Source organism: Acipenser ruthenus, chromosome 7, assembly GCF_902713425.1.
Source record: "Acipenser ruthenus chromosome 7, fAciRut3.2 maternal haplotype, whole genome shotgun sequence".
NCBI lineage: Eukaryota > Metazoa > Chordata > Actinopteri > Acipenseriformes > Acipenseridae > Acipenser > Acipenser ruthenus.
Window position 1 is genome coordinate 4,265,760 of NC_081195.1, and position 24,232 is coordinate 4,289,991.

At 37.2% G+C, this 24,232-nt stretch overlaps 1 protein-coding gene across 4 annotated transcripts in view; it reads right to left on the minus strand.

Moving 5' to 3' along the window:
• LOC117415699 (adhesion G protein-coupled receptor A1-like) overlaps positions 1-24,232 on the minus strand; it is an 85,234-nt gene that overhangs the window by 3,103 nt on the left and 57,899 nt on the right. For 3 of the 4 annotated variants that reach the window (XM_034026362.3, XM_034026364.3, XM_034026366.3), the window contains 5 exons: positions 20,939-21,146; positions 19,919-20,127; positions 10,246-10,373; positions 6,276-6,399; positions 4,581-4,726 (listed from right to left, as the gene is read on the minus strand). In XM_034026362.3, coding sequence (XP_033882253.3) covers positions 4,581-4,726; positions 6,276-6,399; positions 10,246-10,373; positions 19,919-20,127; positions 20,939-21,146 — 815 coding nt within the window. The remainder of the gene's footprint in view (positions 1-4,580; positions 4,727-6,275; positions 6,400-10,245; positions 10,374-19,918; positions 20,128-20,938; positions 21,147-24,232) is intronic. The other variant, XM_034026363.3, reaches the window with a different exon arrangement.

Consider the following 24,232-nt stretch of genomic DNA (forward strand, 5'->3'; position numbering starts at 1 on the left):
TAACGTGTACATTGATAAATAAGAACGCTGGAAATGGAGCAAAATACGAACATTCATTGCAAGACTCAAATGCACGAAATACTGTTAATACAAAAACCTTGTACAAATACACTAAAAGTGTATATATAGAAAGATAGATAGATAGATAGATAGATCACTGTTAATACAAAACAAAAAGTCATGTGTCTTCAAAGCCTTAAAGGCAATTTCTCATCTCTCAACATTTTCACTAAATCATATTGTTTTTTCTGTTTATTTTGTTGTTTTCCTCTCACTTTAAACAGCTAATAGGAAAAAGCCCCCATCTGAACCTACTGTCTGTGGCCCATGTTGCACACAGCATAGGAACTCTTCTGTACATTGTGTCACTTGGGGTCTTATTACATGTACCACAGGAAGTGAGTGTAGTCATACTGGATGGCTTCATCAGAGTGAAAGTGAAGTGTAGAAAATAAAAGTTTGAAAAACGAGGCAAGAAATGTTTTGAAAAGCCTTGGTTTTTATTGTATGACATGTATTCTAATTTTCAATTCATGGCCTTCATAAATACAAATTCACACAGAACAGTCAAACAACAGAGATTCAATGAAACAGTACATTTAAGAGCTATGCACACATATTTTCTCTGATCCAGATCACCAAACTTTAGACATATTCATTTTGAACCCTATTACATCGCATCTACTGTAGACAGAGTTGTAATGACTTGAGTCAATGACTCGACTCGACTCGGAATCAAGTCGCAATTTTTCATGACTCGACTCGACTTGACTCATTGCCATCAAATGACTCGACTTGACTCGAGTCCCTGCAAGCAAAGACTCGACTCCCTGCTCAAAAGACGTGACTCGACTGGAGTCATGCAAAAAATTCTCCATCTGACTCGAGTCATTGTCTTTAGAGGTGGTTTAGAGGTGCAAAGCCCTTTTTGGATGACTGGATGCTGTTGACTTTCCTGCTTATTACAGTACACGGAAGACTGCTACTGTACAATGTACATTCAATGTGTTGTTGTTTCTTATGGTAATATTCTTTGATAGAATTTAGTGAAAAGTGCATGTTATAATACCATGGAAACGGTTCTGAAAATAAAGAATTACTGTCGCTGAAATAATTTTGCAATAAAATGAAACACAGTTCTGCATTATGGTTGTACAAATGCATAACTGTAGCCGTTTGTTTTTATCGTTTCATTAAAACAAAACCAACTGTGCTGTTATTTCGGCACATGCCTGATAAATAGTGTGATTGATTTTCATGACTTTTTTTTAAACTGCTGTCAGCAAAGAATCGCTGATAATGTAAACATTTGCCTTTTGAACTTTTCAGTTCCAATAAGCTACAATAAGTGGGTTTGCAATGTCCTACATGTTACAGTGCTCATTACTAGATATAAGAAACAAAGCAAACAGGTGACAAACTGTCCTTAAGTGATTTGCTTCTATTATAGGCATGTGGTTTAATCAGTGCAAAATTGCAGGCCCTGCTGAATCAAGCCTAACTGCATCATAGGACACCACACTCTACCTTCAGAAGGTCAATTACCACCAAGATGTTCTTGTGAGGAGAGAAGAGCCATTAACCTTTTAGTTCTCATCAGGAAAACTAATTCAGACAAATGCTTGTTTTTGAAGATGCCTGAAATGTGTCTGAATGGAAACATATCTGGATCTTGATCATAAGTCTTTTAGGGACTGTTTATACTCAGCCTTAGTACCACAGCCAAACATTAGAATATTTGAACCAAACATTAGAATTATTGCATCTGCCATTTTATACTTTTTTAATTAAAAAAAAAAATATATATATATATATATATATATATATATTATGCAGACGTGCTCAAATTTGTTGGTACCCTTACAGCTCACTGAAATAATGCTTCATTCCTCCTGAAAAGTGATGAAATTAAAAGCTATTTTATCATGTATACTTGCATGCCTTTGGTATGTCATAGAATAAAGCAAAGAAGCTGTGAAAAGCGATGAATTATTGCTTATTCTACAAAGATATTCTAAAATGGCCTGGACACATTTGTTGGTACCCCTTAGAAAAGATAATAAATAATTGGATTATAGTGATATTTCAAACTAATTAGTTTCTTTAATTAGTAACACACATGTCTCCAATCTTGTAATCAGTCATTCAGCCTATTTAAATGGAGAAAAGTAGTCACTGTGCTGTTTGGTATCATTGTGTGCACCACACTGAACATGGACCAGAGAAAGCAAAGGAGAGAGTTGTCTGAGGAGATCAGAAAGAAAATAATAGACAAGCATGGTAAAGGTAAAGGCTACAAGACCATCTCCAAGCAGCTTGATGTGACAACAGCTGCAAATATTATTAAGAAGTTTAAGGTCCATGGAACTGTAGCCAACCTCCCTGGGCGCGGCCGCAAGAGGAAAATCGACCCCAGATTGAACAGAAGGATAGTGCGAATGGTAGAAAAAGAACCAAGGATAACTGCCAAAGAGATACAAGCTGTAGTCCAAGGTGAAGATACGTCAGTTTCTGATCGCACCATCCGTCGCTTTTTGAGCGAAAGTGGGCTCCATGGAAGAAGACCCAGGAGGACTCCACTTTTGAAAGAAAAACATAAAAAAGCCAGACTGGAATTTGCTAAAATGCATATTGACAAGCCACAATCCTTCTGGGAGAATGTCCTTTGGACAGATGAGTCAAAACTGGAGCTTTTTGGCAAGTCACATCAGCTCTATGTTCACAGACGAAAAAATGAAGCTTTCAAAGAAAAGAACACCATACCTACAGTGAAACATGGAGGAGGCTCGGTTATGTTTTGGGGCTGCTTTGCTGCGCCTGGCACAGGGTGCCTTGAATCTGTGCAGGGCACAATGAAATCTCAAGACTATCAAGGCATTCTGGAGCGAAACGTACTGCCCAGTGTCAGAAAGCTCTGTCTCAGTCGCAGGTCATGGGTCCTCCAACAGGATAATGACCCAAAACACACAGCTAAAAGCACCCAAGAATGGATAAGAACAAAACATTGGACTATTCTGAAGTGGCCTGAATCCTATCGAACATCTATGGAAAGAGCTGAAACTTGCAGTCTGGAGAAGGCACCCATCAAACCTGAGACAGCTGGAGCAGTTTGCTCAGGAAGAGTGGGCCAAACTACCTGTTAACAGGTGCAGAAGTCTCATTGAGAGCTACAGAAAACTTTTGATTGCAGTGATTGCCTCTAAAGGTTGTGCAACAAAATATTAGGTTAGCAGTCCCATCATTTTTGTCCATGCCATTTTCATTTGTTTTCTTATTTACAATATTATGTTGAATAAAAAATCAAAAGCAAAGTCTGATTTCTATTAAATATGGAATAAACAATGAAAACCTGTCAGTTTCAAGTTATTTCAGAGAAAATTGTGCATTCTTCGTTTTTTGTGGAGGGGTACCAACAAATTTGAGCACGTCTGTATATATATATATATATATATATATATATATATATATATACATACAGTGTATATATATATATATATATATATATATATATATATATATATATATATATATATATATATAAAATAATAATAATAATAATAATAATAATAATAATAATAATATATTTAGCAAAGTTTCATGAGCGGATTGTTGTAACCCAAGTACAACGTTTTTTTAGCTACCAACAGCATGTATGAGAAATTCCAGTCTGGATTTCGAGCTGCACATAGCACTGAGACAGCCCTTGTTAGAGTACTAAATGATCTGTTGATAAGCTCTGACTCTGGCTTTCCCTCCATTTTAATTCTCCTTGATCTAAGTGCTGCATTTGATACTCTTGACCACTTAATTTTATCGAATCATCTTGGAAGCTTGGTAGGTCTCTCAGGTGGTGTCCTATCATGGTTTAGGTCATATCTTTCCAACAGATTCCAGTATGTCTCCATTGGGGAGAATAAATCGGTATTATTGGAAGTTATCTGCAGTGTTCCTCAGGGTTCGATTTTAGGCCCCTTATTATTTTCTTTATATATGGTGCGATTAGGCGACATTATTAGCAGACATGGAGTTAGCTTCCATTGTTACGCCAATGACACACAACTGCCCCTCTAGGAGCGCTATTAGTTGCATACCTTGCTGATATAAAGTGTTGGGTGTCTCAGATTTTTTTAAATGTTTAATTCAGACAAAACAGAGGTTATGTTTTTGGGCTGTCAGAACCAAATAAAAAGCACTGACTTACAGGAGTTAGGGTTTAGCAGTTTTTCAAAAAAATCTAAAACTGGAAATGAGGAATTTGGGGGTCAGAAAACAGCCAACGGTTTTAACACTGAAAAAAATATTTTTCAAAGCATTTACTCCAGTCTTTAATTCACTTCCTTTTTTTTTTTTTAAATGGTGGATTTAAAAAAAAAAAAACTTAAATCCAACAACAAATAATAAATGACTTTTGCACTATATTTGTTTGTTTCTCAGTTATGGAGTATTATCACATCATTCATGTAGAGTAAATTAAAGACTGGAGTAAACACTTTGAAAATATACCCCAGGGTAACCTGCTTCATCTGACTGTAAGGCCATCAAGCACACAGCATGATTAACACAAGAATATATCTCATTACCTTAGCATCGACTGCTTGGGTTGAGGAGGTTGGTCTCCATCAGGCAGCTGTAGGGGTTTCTTTGTTACTTGTTTATAAATATTCCTTGCTGTAACTCCAAGCCAAAGCATAGTAGAAAGGGTTGAATAATGCAAGACTATACCAACCTATATCAAAACAGAGCAAATCACATGTTCAGCTTGTGGATCTCTGGGTATCCTATTAGAAATCTTGTTTATTATAGAATTGTTAATATCACAGCACCTAATAAACATTTCAAATTAGTCATATTATTTTCTGAATATACAGACACACACACACACACACAGTAGACAGTCAATTATCCAAACTAATTGGGACCGATACTAGTTTGCATAATCGATTTGTATGGATAAATCCAACAGGTATTAATAACAATTACTGTACCTTTAATAATGTTTAGAATAAAGTTAACATACACAAGTACCTTTTGATGATATATAGCTAGTAACCTATTATATCACAATGAGCATACAAAATTACAAAGCTTTACAACTTATTAAATCAGTGCAATTCAGTATAACTTTAACACCTACTGCAATTAAACGTACCATATACCAAACTTTGAAAATCGTCAAAGAATACAATTCAGTACAACTTTGACACATTACAGAACTTTAGGAATCATTAATCATTAAAAATTCAGTAAAATGTTTATTTGATACTTGCTGTTAAGGCATTGTAATAACATGCAATTGAAATTAATAAAATAAAAGTTCTTAGCTACTCAATAACATAGACAGGATCTCCAGCCCTTACTGACGAAACAGAAGAAAAATAAAGAACAATTTAAAGCACACAATGCTCCATCTAAGGTTTTGGTGGTCCGAATAATTCTGTAACTTTCATTTTGGCAGCTAAATCTCATAGCCATTTTAGCAGCAGAAGCTGTGTGCGTAATACACCACACGTAACTCATCATGTAATTACAGGTGCGTTCGGTTGATTAGACAGTACGGTTGATCAAAGATCGGATAATTGACTCTCTACTGAATATATACATTCTTTTTTATTATCCATATTTGACATTAAACGAGTTAAAATGCATTTGAATAAGGTGTCACATTTAGATGTACTGCTTTGTTTTGTTATTTAAAATACAATTACATGGGAACAATAGTTTTTTGTTTTTGTTTTGTTTTTAAACTGAACAGGAGAAACCGCCAGGCACAGATGCTCATATTTCACAATCAGTGTAGTTTAATCAATTGCAATAAACTACCACCCAAGGTATCTTTCTCTGTGCATGTAATGCATCGTTTTCAACAGGGGCATTGTCAGTAGAAACTAACTGTTGAACAAACTCATTCAAACCAAAAGACCCTGAAGACATGAAACAAATGCTAATTAAAATAACAAATACATCTGAGCAAAGCCTTCCAGGACACACAAGTTAAATAGCAGGTATTACACCATTAACATCAGGTGCAGAGAGGATCCCTAGAGGCAGAAATACTAATGATGATAAAGTATTTAGTAGGCTGGAAAACAAAATCATATTATTTGTCACACACACCATCAAATTACAACTTTTCACTCTGTCTGGCATCCCTACAGAAATGAATTAAGTACAATACTAAAACGTACACAACACTAATGAATAGCATTTCAATGGATGCATGTCCTAATGCATACTGAACAGCAATAATTAACTGCTTCAATGACCTGTATACTTACTGCTTGGCAGATGATGGGGTATTTTATACGGTTGATGCCTCCAGCAAACACAGCAAAGGTAAGGGCAGTGTGGAAACAGAAGTTGAGAAGCATGTGCCAGCCCTTTCTACTGATGCGGATTGTGCTACCAAAAGGGACAGAAAATACAAAAAATAAAAATGACATCCAGTATTAGCTTTTTGTCTTAATAGAGATGAGAAACTGGATCGCTTGATGAGCGCCATGGCTTGTGCTGTATTTTGCGAGCCTGGATTCATTGATCGATTAATGAACGCATGCTTTCAGTCGTAGCAGTCTTTCATGAAGAGTCTAATTTCTTTCGATTCTTGTTTTTTTAATATGTTTTCTCAGTGCATATGTCACTATGTATGAAAATATGCACGTGCACTTGCTTCTTGCATTTGAATATTAAGGTGTTCTTAATGCATTTAGAATTGCCTATCCAATATTTAATTATGACATTTCTGAATGCACCTCTGTCTCTTAATAATTAATGTTATATTAACTATTGTATTCGTCAGCAAACATAAAAAAAAAAAAAAAAACTAAAGCTACCACCTATATTAGACAAGAATATTTTTAACAGCGATTAAACGTTTTGGCAAAATTCTCATCGTTTAACACTTGGCTAAAATGTCAAAGCTCTAAAATATTATCATACGCTACATCCTAAATTATTATTTTTATCGGTTTGTCTTGCAAGTTGTATTATTTTATTCCTCTCAGAACATTAGCCTTTGTTTTTGCACCTTCTTCAAAACAGAGTTAATATTTGTTTTGGGTTTCCATGAAGACTAGGACCAGTGCCTGTGTAAACCAGCTCCAGGAACGCCAAGGCGACAGAAAACCCTGCACTGGTATTACTGGACCCACTCCTGTCAGTACCCCAAGGCTGGACCATGGATTCTGGTCAAAACAGAAGCTTTTAACAGGATTTAACAGGAATGTCAATTACTACTATCAATTATGAATAAAATCTCTGCTGCCTTTGACACTGTTGATCACTCTATTCTACTATCATCTCTCGCTGACCTGGGGATCTCTGGCACTGCTCTGACCTGGTTCTCCTCCTACCTCTCCAACCACACTTACCAGGTAACCTGGCGTGGAGCAACCTCCACACCTTGCCCTCTCTTAACAGGAGTCCACCAAGGGTCAGTCTTGGGTCCTCTCCTGTTCTCTCTCTACACCCGCTCCCTGGGCCCCCTCATCGCATCCTATCGTTTCTCATACCATTTCTATGCTGATAATGCTCAGATTTTCCTCTCCTTCCCCACCTCTGACTCCACCATCCCCTCCCGTATCTCTACCTGTCTGTCTGCTATTTCCTCCTGGATGCACTCGCATCACCTCAAACTCAACCTCTCTAAATCTGACCTCCTTTTCTTTCCCTCCTCCTCCCCCTCCTCTGATCTCTCTATCTCTGTTCCTCTGGAATCTACCACACCCTCTCCCTCTTCCTCCGCTAAGAACCTCGGAGTCACCCTGCACCCCTGCCTCTCTTATTCCCAGCACATCTCCACTCTGGCACGCACTTGCCGATTCTTCCTGAGCAACATCCAAAGAATCTGACCCTTCCTCACCAACTACGCCACCCAGCTCCTGGTCCAGGCCTTGGTACTCTTCCCGCCTAGACTACTGCAACTCCCTCCTGGCTGGCCTCCCTGCGTCCGCCACCCGTCCGCTCCAGCTCATCCAGAACTCCTCTGCCCGCATGGTGTTCTCTCTGCCTCGCTTCTCCCATGCAACTCCACTACTCCGCTCACTCCACTGGCTCCCGATCACCACTCGCATCCAGTTCAAGACTCTTGTACTAGCCTACAGATGCCTTGACCAGACTGCACCCAGCTACCTCCAGACCCTCATCTCTCCCTACACCCCCATTCGACCTCTCCGCTCCGCCTGCACTAGAAGACTGGCTCTACCTCCTCTACGCTCCCCTGCCTCCAGAGCCCGCTCCTTCTCCACCCTCGCTCCGCAGTGGTGGAATGACCTTCCTACAGATGTCAGGACTGCCCAGTCCCTGACCACATTCCGGCACCTCCTTAAGACTCACCTCTTCAGACAGCACCTGTAGAACTCCTCTGTTTTTCCCCTGGGACACTTATCACCCTTCCTTAAATGCACTTTACTTGCTCTTATCTGCCCCCTATTTTACTGCATTTAATCCTGTACTTCAGAGTACTGTAATCTGCCAAGTGTTTAATCTGTAGTATTTTGTATTTAATCATATCCTGATGTAACTATCACTGACACTGTTATCTGCTGTATAATTGAATTGTATTTTGTCACACTTGTACTTGCTTGAACCAAAGTCATTGTATTTATCTTGCTCTTAATTGTATTATTACTTGTACTGTGATACTTGAAATGTATTTGCTTACGATTGTAAATCGCCCTGGATAAGGGCATCTGCTAAGAAATAAATAATAATAATAATAATACTTTGAGAAATCATTAGCGCAACGAGCATACATTGAATACATTTTATTAACACACAAATTACATATTGCAACCTTATAAACTGGTAATAAATATAAAGAGCACACATTTTCCATAATTTTTTTTATTTTATTTTATTTTTTTATTTTTTTTTAATAAATCATAAAACAAAGCTCTGAAAAGGCTATCATTCGTATGGTACGGTAGATAAAAAAAAGTCAAAAATGGCCACCAGTCAGTCTGTCACCTTTGATCAGATATCCCTTCCAGAATCTAATCAGCATACCTCGGGTCATCACTCAATGAAATTTGAAAGAAATGTATTCAGCTATTTTGGAGCAATCCTGTTAAAGAAAAAAATCTCCAAGATGGTATCTTTGTAGTATTGGTTCTGCATCTACTTTTTCTCCTGTGCAGCAAGTGTCCTTATAACAACTGTCTATTTATTGGAATTCTAATTCTTCATGCTGTAGCATAATAATCCTGGACATGTTTTGATTTAGAAACCTCTGTGTGAAGTCGGTGTACTTCTCTGTTTTGAAATACTGTTGAGATGTACTGTTGTAATATATCAGGGGAATGAATGAAGTCGAATGCATTTTCTGCATTGTCAGCAATTAACTTTAACTAGTTTCCCTTATATAGCTTTCACTGAGGATCTTATCTCCTTCGTCTGCAAATGCAATAAAATGACCTTCTGTCTGCAATTAATCTGTTGCTTTTTAGGAGCGTGTCTCCTAAGGGGGCGAGCATGTGTGCTGCTTCCTTTTACCTCCTGCTTCGTAGTAGACAGTTAGTTTGGGGGCAGGAGGTCTGGCGAGCTCTTAAAAGCAATCCTGCTGAACAATGATCTGCTAACCACTGTTGGGTATATCCGTCAAAGTGCAAAATAACTATACTGTAAGACAATCTAACTTGCTATTGTATATCACAGCCAAATAAAATAATAGCTTTCATAAATAATATCATATGGCTTGGATTATTTTCTTCTAACTAACATCAATAATTAATTCCTTAACCAAACAGGAATATTCTTGACATCCTTGGTATCTTCCCAGGTGTCTTCCCCTGAGAATGGATGCATTTGGGTTCACTTTACCCAGCAATTTCGATGCAGGGGTGAGGTGAATGTGAAAAATACAACACTCTCTTAACAGTATGCAGAAGCTTCAGATATGTCGCCGCAATGAAATGTCATGTGAAATTCTGTGTTTGTTGAACAGATTTCCTTCAGCCCAGTCACCTGCCTCTTTACGATTCCAACCAAAGCTGGGGATGAATGAAGGAGTATTCCTATGCATGAGTAATAAGGGATGCTCTCCATTTATAAAGAAAGCTGCTGTGCAATGAGGAGAAGTGACAAGAGACCTGGTAACCAAGGTAACAAACACCTTTTGCTCATGCAACATCACAAGATCACACAAAACACAGGAAGAGGAGGCATCCATCAGGGAGACTGTGTAGGAAAGCACTGAACATTGCACATGTCCATAATATATAAATTAATTATATAAGATTATGAAGTTACCTGTGGTGCACGATGTAGGTAATAATAGAAGCGAACAGGCACAGTAACATGACGGCCGTGCATGCATACACAACAGGGTGGAGGAATTCCCCTGGGTATGGTGGGAAGGACAGCACTGTCTTTAAATCCTGTTGAACAACAAGAACACACAGCATGGTTAGTATCCAGATATTCACATACATAACCCAATGCTCACATTCTTCTGCTGCTTTCATCTCAGTGCTTAACAGTAGATCTCAATCCTCTGTTGAAAGATAGAGAGCTCTCTCCTAGCGAATTTTAGAAGCTTGTGAAGACAACTGGTCAGGAAGAAAATCAACTGCAGACTTCATTTTGTATAAAGAATCTGGATTCATATTCCGTAGCTCCATATCATTTCATGCACCACAGCAGTACAACTCTTCAATTTCTAAGACTAACTGTCGACTGATTAAAAACGTATAAGGAATTCAAATGCATCATTAGCACTGATAGTTAATGGTTAAAATATTTATAAAGGCTGCAAACTGATCATCTTTACAGATATATTATAAGAAATATTCCAAGATAATGAATGGGTTTTTATGTGTATTTTAGAACACTATTCCTTGCGGCTCATTTTTTACAGTGGAATCAAAGGAAAGGTTTTTCATGGCTTTCACAGAGTCCAGACGTTCACTTGAGCTTTGCTTGACCTACTTGGTAATTAGTGCCTAGGGTAAACCCATCTATGTCTAAATTCAGAGCTTATCCTTGTGGACTTTAAAGACTGTAATATATATTCAATGGCCCAGGGATGCACCTAGTGGGTCAACGTCCTACTGTGCTGCTATACTTGCCCTTGCTTGTGGAGGGGAGATGCCAATTACACATCTTTCACTGCACGAATAGAATCCAAAGTCTACGAGAGAGTGCAAGGTACCAGGCCGCTCAAGTGCTACTGAAGAATAAATTCATGTCTTTGAGGCCAAAAAGACAATGAATTATGCGATAGCAAGCCTTGCAGCCAGTTTAAAAAAACATGCCACATAAGGCAAGCCATAAATGTACTTATTAAACAGTCTATATACCCACCCATGCACTGATGGTGGGCTTCCTCTAAAGCTACAGCAGACTGTTCCTCACCCCCCTGAACTTACTCTATGTGAATACAATTTCAGCACAAAGTAACAATGCAAACAGATAACTAATTAAATTGTGTCTTACACTGATTGCGTCTTTTACTTTCAGTGTCTTATAGAAAAAAAATAAAATAAAAATGGCTTATATACATTATGCAGACGTGCTCAAATTTGTTTGTACCCTTACAGCTCATTGAAATAATGCTTCATTCCTCCTGAAAAGTGATGAAATTAAAAGCTATTTTATCATGTATACTTGCATGCCTTTGGTATGTCATAGAATAAAGCAAAGAAGCTGTGAAAAGAGATGAATTATTGCTTATTCTACAAAGATATTCTAAAATGGCCTGGACACATTTGTTGGTACCCCTTAGAAAAGATAATAAATAATTGGATTATAGTGATATTTCAAACTAATTAGTTTCTTTAATTAGTAACACACATGTCTCCAATCTTGTAATCAGTCATTCAGCCTATTTAAATGGAGAAAAGTAGTCACTGTGCTGTTTGGTATCATTGTGTGCACCACACTGAACATGGACCAGAGAAAGCAAAGGAGAGAGTTGTCTGAGGAGATCAGAAAGAAAATAATAGACAAGCATGGTAAAGGTAAAGGCTACAAGACCATCTCCAAGCAGCTTGATGTTCCTGTGACAACAGCTGCAAATATTATTAAGAAGTTTAAGGTCCATGGAACTGTAGCCAACCTCCCTGGGCGCGGCCGCAAGAGGAAAATCGACCCCAGATTGAACAGAAGGATAGTGCGAATGGTAGAAAAAGAACCAAGGATAACTGCCAAAGAGAAACAAGCTGAACTCCAAGGTGAAGGTACGTCAGTTTCTGATCGCACCATCCGTCGCTTTTTGAGCGAAAGTGGGCTCCATGGAAGAAGACCCAGGAGGACTCCACTTTTGAAAGAAAAACATAAAAAAGCCAGACTGGAATTTGCTAAAATGCATATTGACAAGCCACAATCCTTCTGGGAGAATGTCCTTTGGACAGATGAGTCAAAACTGGAGCTTTTTGGCAAGTCACATCAGCTCTGTGTTCACAGACGAAAAAATGAAGCTTTCAAAGAAAAGAACACCATACCTACAGTGAAACATGGAGGAGGCTCGGTTATGTTTTGGGGCTGCTTTGCTGCGCCTGGCACAGGGTGCCTTGAATCTGTGCAGGGCACAATGAAATCTCAAGACTATTAAGGCATTCTGGAGCGAAACGTACTCTGTCTCTCTTAGTCGCAGGTCATGGGTCCTCCAACAGGATAATGACTCAAAACACACAGCTAAAAGCACCCAAGAATGGAAAAGAACAAAACATTGGACTATTCTGAAGTGGCCTTCTATGAGTCCTGATCTGAATCCTATCGAACATCTATGGAAAGAGCTGAAACTTGCAGTCTGGAGAAGGCACCCATCAAAGCTGAGACAGCTGGAGCAGTTTGCTCAGGAAGAGTGGGCTAAACTACCTGTTAACAGGTGCAGAAGTCTCATTGAGAGCTACAGAAAACGTTTGATTGCAGTGATTGCCTCTAAAGGTTATGCAACAAAATATTAGGTTAGCGGTCCCATCATTTTTGTCCATGCCATTTTCATTTGTTTTCTTATTTACAATATTATGTTGAATAAAAAATCAAAAGTAAAGTCTGATTTCTATTAAATATGGAATAAACAATGGTGGATGCCAATTACTTTTGTCAGTTTCAAGTTATTTCAGAGAAAATTGTGGATTCTTCGTTTTTTGTAGAGGGGTACCAACAAATTTGAGCACGTCTGTATATGGGCACTCTGCTGTCTTTAGTTACTTTTCTTTTACAGATCTTCAGTGCTGGAATAGTTCATTAGAGATGTGTGCCTTAATGACACTGGAGATTGCTTCAGAACTATTTTAATTAGATGTAAAATGCATGCTCCTACATGCTTTAAAAAGACATTAACGATTCTAAACCAAGAAAAAAAGAATCGGTGGCACTGAACTGGTGTCCTAGCCTACTTCCCCCCCAAGCATCACTCTTTTCTTCTTATCATGGCAAGCAGGTATTTTTGTAAAGGAGCATACAAGCTCCCAAGAACAACCTCGATAAACCTTTAAATGAAACAGACATTCTATCCTTGACACTGTCTGTCGAGGTATTTTCTATTTAACATGCAGTATGTGGGCAGTGTATTTCACTGCTATTTCTCTTCTCTTTGGCAGCCAAAGACTTTCCATTGATACAAAAATTACTCAAAGCAGACAGTGTGAATAAATTGCATATAACTTCAAGACTTTAGATACAGTAACAGTACATGCAAAAGTTTTGTTAAACACAGCAGCAAGACAAACTTCTAGTTCTGAGATTTTCCTGAAATTAAATAAAGCTGTAATTAAAAGTAAAAAAAGTGTACCACCAGGGAAGAGGGATTAATAAAAACCGAATGGAAGAATAAAAATGAGTTCCCAGGAAAACTCCTTTGTAAAAAGCAAAGTGATTCAAAGTAATTTGCTCAGTTTAATATAAAAAGCAACACATTAATTAAAAAAAAATAAAATAAATAAAAAAACACATACTATAATAAACTGAAATTAAATGTATCTGGTCCCTTTTCCCTTTTTAAGACTGCAATTTTAAAGTCCTGATGAATGAACATTGTTTAAGGTTTTAATGTAAGTAGAATTAATCAAGAATAGAATAGAATAGTTTACTACATACATATGAAGTCAAATTACATTTAATAGGACACCTCTGAGTGTGTGTGTGTGTGTGTTAAGTAAATTCAAGGTAGAAACATTCATTATCAAAACAAATGTAATTCTGAAATATGTATCATATTAAATGACATTGCTTGAAACACTAAGCATTTTGAATGTCCTTGTCTTCCTAAGTAAAATAGTTATTTTGAGAGCAGCACCAGCAAGTTGCTGTTGGTGACAACAGGTAAATCTATCTTTCTGTGTCAGTTTCAGCTAAAAAAAGACAACTAGCTACTGACGACTGTGTAGGATATACACCAAGCAATAATCGTCAACGCTGCTGTCTTATTCTATACTAAATAAACAAACACAGATATTACCTGGGATGTTATGAGGTCAGGAAAGGCTGCTTGTTGCTATTCACAGCAAGCAATTCTCAAACGAGGCACATGGGGCGCTGCTATCAGAAAGAGAGACGCAGAGGTGCTCCTCAAGTTAGTTTTATAAACTTGATTACCTTCATTATAACAACTATACAGTCATTCACTGTCAAGTTTAAAATATACACACTTCAGTGTCTTTACCACAGTTCTAAAACATTTTTTAAGCCTGTTGGCCTGTTTTGCCATTTCATGATAAGTCTACCTTTCGGTGTTTCAGATAAGGCTTGTACCAACTTGCGGTTCTTTTGTTTAGTATGGCACAACTGTAAAGTGCAGTAATTTGATTGATAAAATACTTCCACTGTATTAACACCGCTGTATATTTTGACTTGGATCTCCCATATTTCTCCTACATAAGTAAAACACATCAAACGGTAATAGGCCTGTTGAAAACCTGACATAAAACAACAGCAACGTATACATAAACAAACATAGACAGCCCGACAGAGCGCCACGGCATCTGAACTGAGCACAGCAAATCCAAACCCACATTGACGTGAAGGAACATAAAAAAAAAATATGATGTTTACAACTAAATAGAAGCTCCATCCTAAAACAGAAATAGAAATTCACTGAAAAGCAAGCCACTGGTTCCCAACTTGATTTGTTTTGGATGTAGTAAATATGTCACAGCCCAAAGTGGTAATACATTGTATTATATCACTGTTTCTGCAGCAAACATAAACTAGAACTACTAGCAATGGTACCTTCTGTCTTTCTACTCTCAAATAAAACCTTTCACAAAGCAGGCCATGACTATTCTGCCATCTTAATTTAGCACGGTATAGGTTGGTGCAGCTATTCAGACTCTTGAGAGATTATCAGGGTGCGGCAAGGCAACCCAATGCAAAGACAGAGTCTGCACCTTAACCACTGTACAATGGAGCTAGGCTCTCTTGTATGAGCTGTTCCAGACTTGGTGTATTTTCCTTTGCAGGCATAACCTCTCATCATGTACCAACTCCAGCATCTGTGCTGGCAAGAAAATTCTCACCAAATAATGACTCACATGGAAGACTATGAAGAGATTCTAGAAGGGAGTGCTAGTGCTTGACAGATATTTTCTTTTGGTTATCAGTAAACAAATAGCAGATACTGCATGGTTTAATGTGATACCAACTTTTACCACACATGATTTCCATTACATAATAGTAGGTGTTAAAACTTCATGCTGATTTTAGACTCGGCACTCGCCAACATAAGCACCAACTATGACATAGCTTTACAGTAAACTAATGTGATCCATCTGTATTTCCATCCATTTGCGTTTTCCTTCCAGATATCCTTCTGCCTGGTGTTGATGGCTAAAATGTAATGCTGGCTCAAGGGATCAGATTATTTTGCCTCTCTGGCTCATCAGCACACATAATGGCTGCGATGCTGGCTCCAGGGATCAACCACAGTGCGGTCTCCCTAGCGCCTCAGAATGACAACCGTCTGTATTGAGCTGAGTAGGGTACATCTCTGGGGTCTTCAAGTATCCTTGGTGTTTCGTCGACTAGCCCACGACACCTCAAGAGGGCTCGATGGTGACTCTGGCATCCCTGAATCACCCCCCTCTGTCCCCCACTCAGCTCAGCCCAGCTGACTTACCTGTGCATCAATGTTGCTTTCTTTCTATTGTGCTTGAAATCCCCAACCAGAATCTTTCCATCTCAACCACAGCCAGTTGCTGCTCCTCTCTGCTGCTTCAGGTAAGTTCTTCACTGTGCGATGCAACTCTTGACCACTGAACCTGACATCTCTGAGAAACCGGGTTGTAGAGTGTGCCACAAATCCTCGACAACCCACCTCCACTGGGTAAACCCGGACTCTCCATCCTCGCTGTTCCCAGGCATGGTTTTAATACTTTTTCTTGGAGGTTGCTTCCCCGGACGGAAGAATGTTGTCCTTTGTGTGTAATGAGTAAGAATTACCTAATTACCACCATCATCCATATGGTAAAATATATTATCATATACTGAACCAGGCAATATCTTAAGAAAGAATCACAAACATTTTACAGACCAGATGAAGTCCAATGGAATGTTCATTATGACCTCACAGTGGTAACCATGGACAACACTTTTTTTTACCCCTATTGTAGGTGATACTGTATTTTAATTTACCACTAAATGTATCAGCACGCATACTGAATAAACTAATTTACATACAGCCAACTTATCAGCAGGCCAAATATCCTTGCCTCAAGGAAAACCTAGTCCATGTAACATTTATGAGAAAAAGATTCAGGCTTTGACTGAAAATACAGATAAGTAATCCGCTTTACTGGTCAAGGCCATAAGGATTTCAGATAGCCAAACTACAAATCAATTTTCAGTCCTGTGCACCAGTGCATATCATGCCACTCAATCAAAAAGGTTGACAACCTGAAACCTTTTGGGGTACATCTGCTGTGACAGATCTGTGACGAACTGGAACGTTGATTTTGACTTATGTTAACACCAACAGGTTAAAATCACAGAAAAGTTCACACAGTAGGTCCGACTTGCAGATCTTGACTATGATTTTTTAATTTTAACCTACTGGCCGTCTCGGTTCACACAATAAGCAATCAACAGCTCTTTCCCAAATGCATTCATCTGAATGTCACCTTCATATCTACACTTTCAAAATGGCACCAAACAGAAGAAGGTTGACGCTTAATGACAGAAATTTCATGGATTAGATGAATCTAAGCAAGACTCAAAAGCATACTGATTAGCTTTCAAGTCTCCTTGACAACAGCCATTTTACTTTTGACTTGCTCTTTGTGTGGGACAAAAGATACACCTATCTGTCTTGACAAACGGCTAGTTTACATGATGAGTCTAGTTACTACATCTAAAAAAAAAATCCTGTTAAGCTGCTGCATGAACAAAGACTAATTTGACAAATTATGATGGCCTGTGTCCCATAACAGGACCAGTATGTACTTCACAGAATTGATATAGTGAGATAATCAATTAACCTTTTATTCTGCAGACCAGTGAATTTGATTAGCATAAAATAAATCAATAAGCCTTTTTTAAATCAAAGAGCCTTCTACAAGCAAAGATCCACGTTTTGAAAACCAATCACAGATGAAGCAAAGGGCAGCAGACCAGAAGTGAGAACCTGGTAACAACTGGCAGGTTAACCTAATTTCCAATAGTCAACGTTTCATACAGATATGGATGGTACAATTGTGTACATTTTGCAACCCTCTCAAAATGTAGCATTCTACATTATATTTTTTGATATCTATAACTATGGACACTATCTTGCCCTTTGCAAAGTAAGATAATTCTTTGATTTTACACATGGCCAACTAGCTAATTGCTTACCCCCCCCCCCCCCAACCCAAGTGCACTGTCCAGGGTCCTGAAATGTGTTGTAACCCTCAAGACTTTTAAACTCAAGTGCTCTATTTCTCTGGTTATCCTCTGAGTTTAATATGAGCACAAATTGGAAATTGGACTTTGCGGAACAGATAAGCTTGACGTCTTTGAGATTGACCCTTAACTCTGTTGATGAAATGTTCAAAATCCGAAGTTCTGCTCACATCCTTCTGTGTTGTGGAAGGGTCAACATGGGGCTTCATCTACCGGTTGTCTATATTATTTCATGATCAATACTGAACCCTATATTGTATTTACTGAATGCAGCATAATTTTTAATATATTTCAATAAAACTTATAAAGTGCCCAATACCTTCCTACTAGCCTGATTTGTAGTCCTGTATGATAATACACTATGGTCCACTTACATTAAAAACTAGAGATCACATTACATGTGGATGTTTCAAATAAAAAGAGAAAAATAACATTGCATTTAGATAAAAATGATAATGTCTGGATGCTCAGATATAATACTATGGTGTGGCCCTAGATTTAATCTCATTTCTACACCAATCATTTCCAACCTTGTTTGTCTGCAGTTATTGCTTTATATTTAAAATACTGTCTCTACACACATGAAACTATAATAAACACACACCAACAACAAATCAGCTTTAAAAAAAGATTCCTTCATTCCTTCCCGAATTAAAAATGGTCATCTAAAAGTAATTTGTATGAATTATACATCATTTTAACAGCGTTTAAATACAACTCATACAAAATAATAATAATAATAATAATAATAATAATAATAATAATAATAATAATAATAAAAGCAATTTTAATGGAGGAACCCTGAGCATGCACAACACTGAACAGGTTACTGCAGATGCAATCATTTTCAATTTGTATATTCTATTATTATTATTATTATTATTATTATTATTATTATTATTATTATTATGGGAATGTATTTTATGATTCTTAGATTTTTCCCAGCTATTAAAAAAATGAAGGGTGTGGTCACTACATATAGAGGAAGGGGCCAATCTATACTTGAAATGAACTGTAGGAAAAGCACTACAATGGGTTAGCAAACATTCTTCATGTCTTCTTACATGCACCTAAGTTCAAATCATTAAATCCATGGTCACTTCAATTTACTGAATTACTTTACAATATCACCTAACTCTTTATCTATCAATTCTATGGGCTATAATTCAGCAATGACATGGCTCAGAGCCTTTTATAAAACGTGTTTTCTAGGCAAAAAAACACAATTTCTGTTTAAAAAAGGAATGATAGTAAACGCACTTATCTTGCCATAGACCTATGCAATGACTGGCTGACATCTGTGCTCCATCTGACAGCAACAGATTGGTATTCAATGCACACCTTCTCTGGGTTTCACATTCCTTAGTACAGTCCTGCTATTCTTTATAAATACATACCACTTCTTTGATATTTACTCAGATTTAAACCTCTTATTCATGTAAACAGTGGGTAACTACATAACCATATAGATACAGCATTAATAAGGACAGAACAAAACAGCCTTAAAATAATTAAATATATCTACATTTCTCACAATTTATTAAATTGTGTTAAACTGTCGCGTCTGGTTCACTCTGTATATTTGTTTAAAAACAACAACATCATGCGTGTCTGCCATTTATGCTAAATCAATTAAGCATTGCGGTATGCTTGCAACTAAACATTTGTATGATCAACGCATCTTCGGTAGGATTAAGGAGACAGCCTTTCTCTTGTGCAGGATAATAATTCAAAATAAATAACTATTAAAAATTAAAGATTGCAACAGTATCATTGAGCCTTGCGGTTCAGTTTTCCTTGCTTAGACTTCATCCAAGTGTTAAAATGTATGCATTAAAATGTATGAACATAGATTTCAGTTGTTTCACCTTAATAAAAACGAAATCACGTACGCTCATTTTTTTGTGTTGCTTACAAAGGATATGCTGCAGATAAAACTGAAAATAAGAATACGTTCAGTTCTGATTTGAATAACTTAACTAAAGCTATAACGTGATACAGGGGTAAAACAAAAACATGAAATCAATTTACAGTATTACGAAGTTATGACTTAAGAGGCGCTATGTGGGAGGAATACGCGCTCCCTCCCCAGTTGTATACTCACCATTAGCACAGCAAAATTATTGTAGCGTGTGCAATGAATAGTGCTGATATTGCCCGCAGAGCCAGTTAAGTGGCACCCTTCTGCCCTCCAGCCTCCGTGTCCATCTAGAAGGTCAAAATCCCAATGGGCTGCTGTAGGGTCTACACCCTGTGTGAAGTGCCTAAGAGCAACAGTAATGGGCTGCGAGAGGTTCCCAAAGCTGCACCCATCTGCAAAAGCAACACATTGAATCAGCGAGATAAGAGTGGCACATCCTTAAGTGTTGCATCCAGTGAACATACATTCTAAACGTATTGTTCGGTGGATTGCAAACAGCAGTTACTTGCACATTTGTACAGGCAACAAAAAAAAACCAAGTATTACATACTTCATTTCTGACCGTATAACTGCGTGCATTTCCCTTGTGTTTGTCAATTTACGCGACGGTCTCGTTGTCTGCTTATTTTAACTAAGACGCCAGGTTAGAGCACAAACACCAGCCTAAACGTTTATAATCAATCAAGTCAAGTACATGAATGATATTCTCGTATGGTGCTTTAGTGTCTGATGTAGTGTACTGTGATGTCTTAAATGAGGGGGGAAAAATGCCGTTTAATATGGGCAACTTTAAACGAAGTGGTCACTGTTACTATAAACGATGTAAAATATAAATATATGTACGCATATATCTCACTGTATAACATGTGAATAGCAATGAACCATTAATTAAGGGAGGCTTGTCATATATAGTATCAGTCAGAACGCCTATTTATACTGAATGCAACTCTAGCATGACGTATATATTACAGGTAAATTTTTGTCTGCATACAGCATGGTAAACCAATTTTTTTGTCTTGAATACACTACAGCTATACTATCTCATTATGCTAGTTTCTTTATTTAAAAAAAAAATAGCATTATGTCACGGTACAGTGATAAACTGTTTTATTAAAATGATGATATGTGCTTATAGCGTTGTTTTGTATGCTAACATTTCTTTACAAATATTTAAGTAAATTAAATATAGGGTTACTCCCTTACCTAATTTGAGGAAAGCAACTGGTGTGGAAACACTCCTACGTTTTCCGTCATCTGCAAGATTTGATGAATTTCCTGTGCTAGGAAAGAGTTTCCCATTTCGAAAGACAACAAACTGGAGCTTGCAAGTGTAGTTATCAACAGATTGCAATGCCGGCGAGCTAAGTGTAACACTCGGTGGTAACTGGATAGAAGCAACTGCCACGGTATTCTGCAGATGAAATAAGGAAGAAAAAAATATGAATACAACATTCCAGTCGCCACAGGGTCGTGCTCAATGTTTTAACTCCTGTACAACAAAACTGATAAGTTGCCTCCCTTTCCCCAACAGACCGGAATCTACCAAAAGAAGCGTTGTAACCATGGGAATGGGGTTTCATTCAGTGCATTACGCGCAGAGTGCATTTCAATAGCTAGCGCTGGTCAAGCTCCCTGCTGCAGAGGTGAGAATGGTTCTTACCATCTCTGCTCGAGGGCTCATCAACACTGCAGCGATGACTTAAAGAGACAAACTACCAGAATTAGACAACTCACATTAAAACTTTACAAATAATTCTTAAATAGTTCACTAAAACTGGTTTCATGATGTAATGAAGACACAGCATAACGTTTTTTTTGTTTGTTTTTTTGGATGCAGCATGTAAGGCTGATCTGATTTTTTTATTGCAAAGTGAGTGTGGCAGAAAGGAATCAGCACACCACAAGAACACATCAACTACCACAGTGTGCACTGCTAAGGGCAATGCTAATTATTAAACCGTGCCACAGTGACTGAATTTAAAATGTTCAAAAAATAAATAAATAAATAAATAAAAGTTCTTGCCCAATAATACAGTTTATTCCAGCCAAACACAGCCTACTTACCTAGTGAAAGAAACTTAGCTAAACTGCACATTACATATTTGTATAATGTAATACATATGTTGTGTTATTGTATTCGTCAGTTAGTTGTGTATTTTAAATGTTTATAATTCTTCATTTGTTTTTATATGTCTGCTATGTCTTTTCATCTGCCATTTATGTCTGTATCCTTATTTTTCTTTTTCTATTTTCTTCTTAGAAGAAACATTCAAACATATTTAAATTTAGCATTTTTATATATTGTGTTTAATTTATGTAAATAGCTTTAAAAATATTTTACTATCGGGTGATGTGTGAGATACAAGCTCCAATTTTAACTTCACACTTTCAAATGAGATGCACAGAGCACATACTGTAGGTTATCACTGAAGTTCACTCCGACATGTAAGACGGTTTCATCGATTTTGATTTAGCACCCTACTGATACGATTGTTTTTACTGATATAACTGGTTCATTTAAATACAGCACTGTTCAATTTAGACTGTCCAAAAAGATGGTGTTAATATAAAATGATTACAGAAATCCAAATAATATGCCTTACAGTAAGAGGATCATCACATATGAATGAAATTCGTAGTTTGGAAAGGTACAATCCTATTCATAGTTTCAATTATCTGACTTGTAATTACAAAATAAACACTTTAATCATTTAAAAAATAGACTTTGATGTGATGACAGAGACAACATGACTTTTTTCATAATCATACAGGCTAATGTACAGACACATACAAATGGTGAGATGGTTTATTAATGCGCTGGACCATTACCTCTGGAACTGGCTTTAACTACAAAGATTTTCAAAGAAACCAGGCAGCTGTAAGATATTACACAGAAGGAGCCTTACAATTAGCACTGCCTCTGTATGTGATGTCAAATCCTAAAGAAAATTCACTACCTTCATACATAAACAGACTTTTTCACATAGGTCCATGTTTTCCTTTTGAATGGTCTGTTAATCTCCACTGTGACATCATCAACAATCATACATCACCATCCCAAAATAGCTCCCCTGCATCAGTAATACTACAGCATACTGCTACAATTATTATTATTATTTATTTCTTAGCAGACACCCTTTTCCAGGGCAACTTACAATTGTTACAAGATATCACATTATTTTTACGTACAATTACATTATTTTTTTACACATTATTTATTTATTTTTTTACATACAATTACCCATTTATACAGTTGGGTTTTTACTGGAGCAATCTAGGTACCTTGCTCAAGGGTACAGCAGCAGTGTCCCCCACCTGGGATTGAACCCACGACCCTCCGGTCAAGAGTCCAGAGCCCTAACCACTACTCCACACTGCTGCCCTATACTATAACATCAGTACTACTACAATATACTATAGTACTACTATAGTATACTATAGAACTTTTTTGGCAGGGTGTGATAATGTTGGAGTCTTACAGAATCACTTTCCTTTTTTTGTACCAAAAGGGCCACTTACAGCTATGGCCAAAAGTTTAGCATCACTTATAATTTTAGGATTAAAACATTATAAAAAAAAATTAAAACAACATGAACATAATTTAGATCTTTTATTTAACACCATGTAATCAAAGAAACTACAAAATGATATCGCAAACCCATTGGAAGCCATAATAGTAGTACGGTATTTCATGCTAGATTTCGACATTGTCACATTTATATGGAAAACTACAAAGCGGTATTTAATTCAATATATTAACATAATATTATTCAGCAGGATGCATTCAACTTATATGAAGTAAAATGTGTTAATTCTACAGAGTGGTGCAAAACTTTTGGCCATAGCTGCACACATACATAATTTCAAATCACATGCAGAATAAAAAATCTTCCTGCTGATTATTATCCTCTCCCCTCCAGTGGTCCACAGTATTCCAGCTTGAGGCTGCCAAATGGACAAGAGGCTTACAGGTTAATACATTGGTTTGACCTGCAGTAGCAGAGTGGTAGTTCGTCTTCTCCATTTTAAACAACAACCCTTAAATGAGATTGATGCGCTACTTTTGAAATCTCTATCTAAACATCAACAGCTGACAACTTGAAGACAACTTTCATTACAATGAATCACAGCAGTAATAACAATGAGATAACTAGCACTACTGTCTCAGAAGACATTGCTCTACTGTAATGGAAGCCTTACAGTATCTGTATACTTAGCATGTAGTCAGTACAGTTCACAAGTTTATTATGACTTAAAAAATCTTATAGCCTTTGTCTTTAAATACTGATTTTTTTTTCTGTGAGTTTGGTTTTATATTTGATTATTACATGCTACACTTAATTTGTCACAAATTATACAATTTACATTGGTGCTTTCCAATGAGCAGTTTTGTTCGATAAGGGGCAAAGCAGAATCCTTCCACCGTGGTAAATGCTTTTAAGTAGAATTGACAGAGAATACAAAAGGCTTGTTCTTGCATAGCCATAATCTATTAAA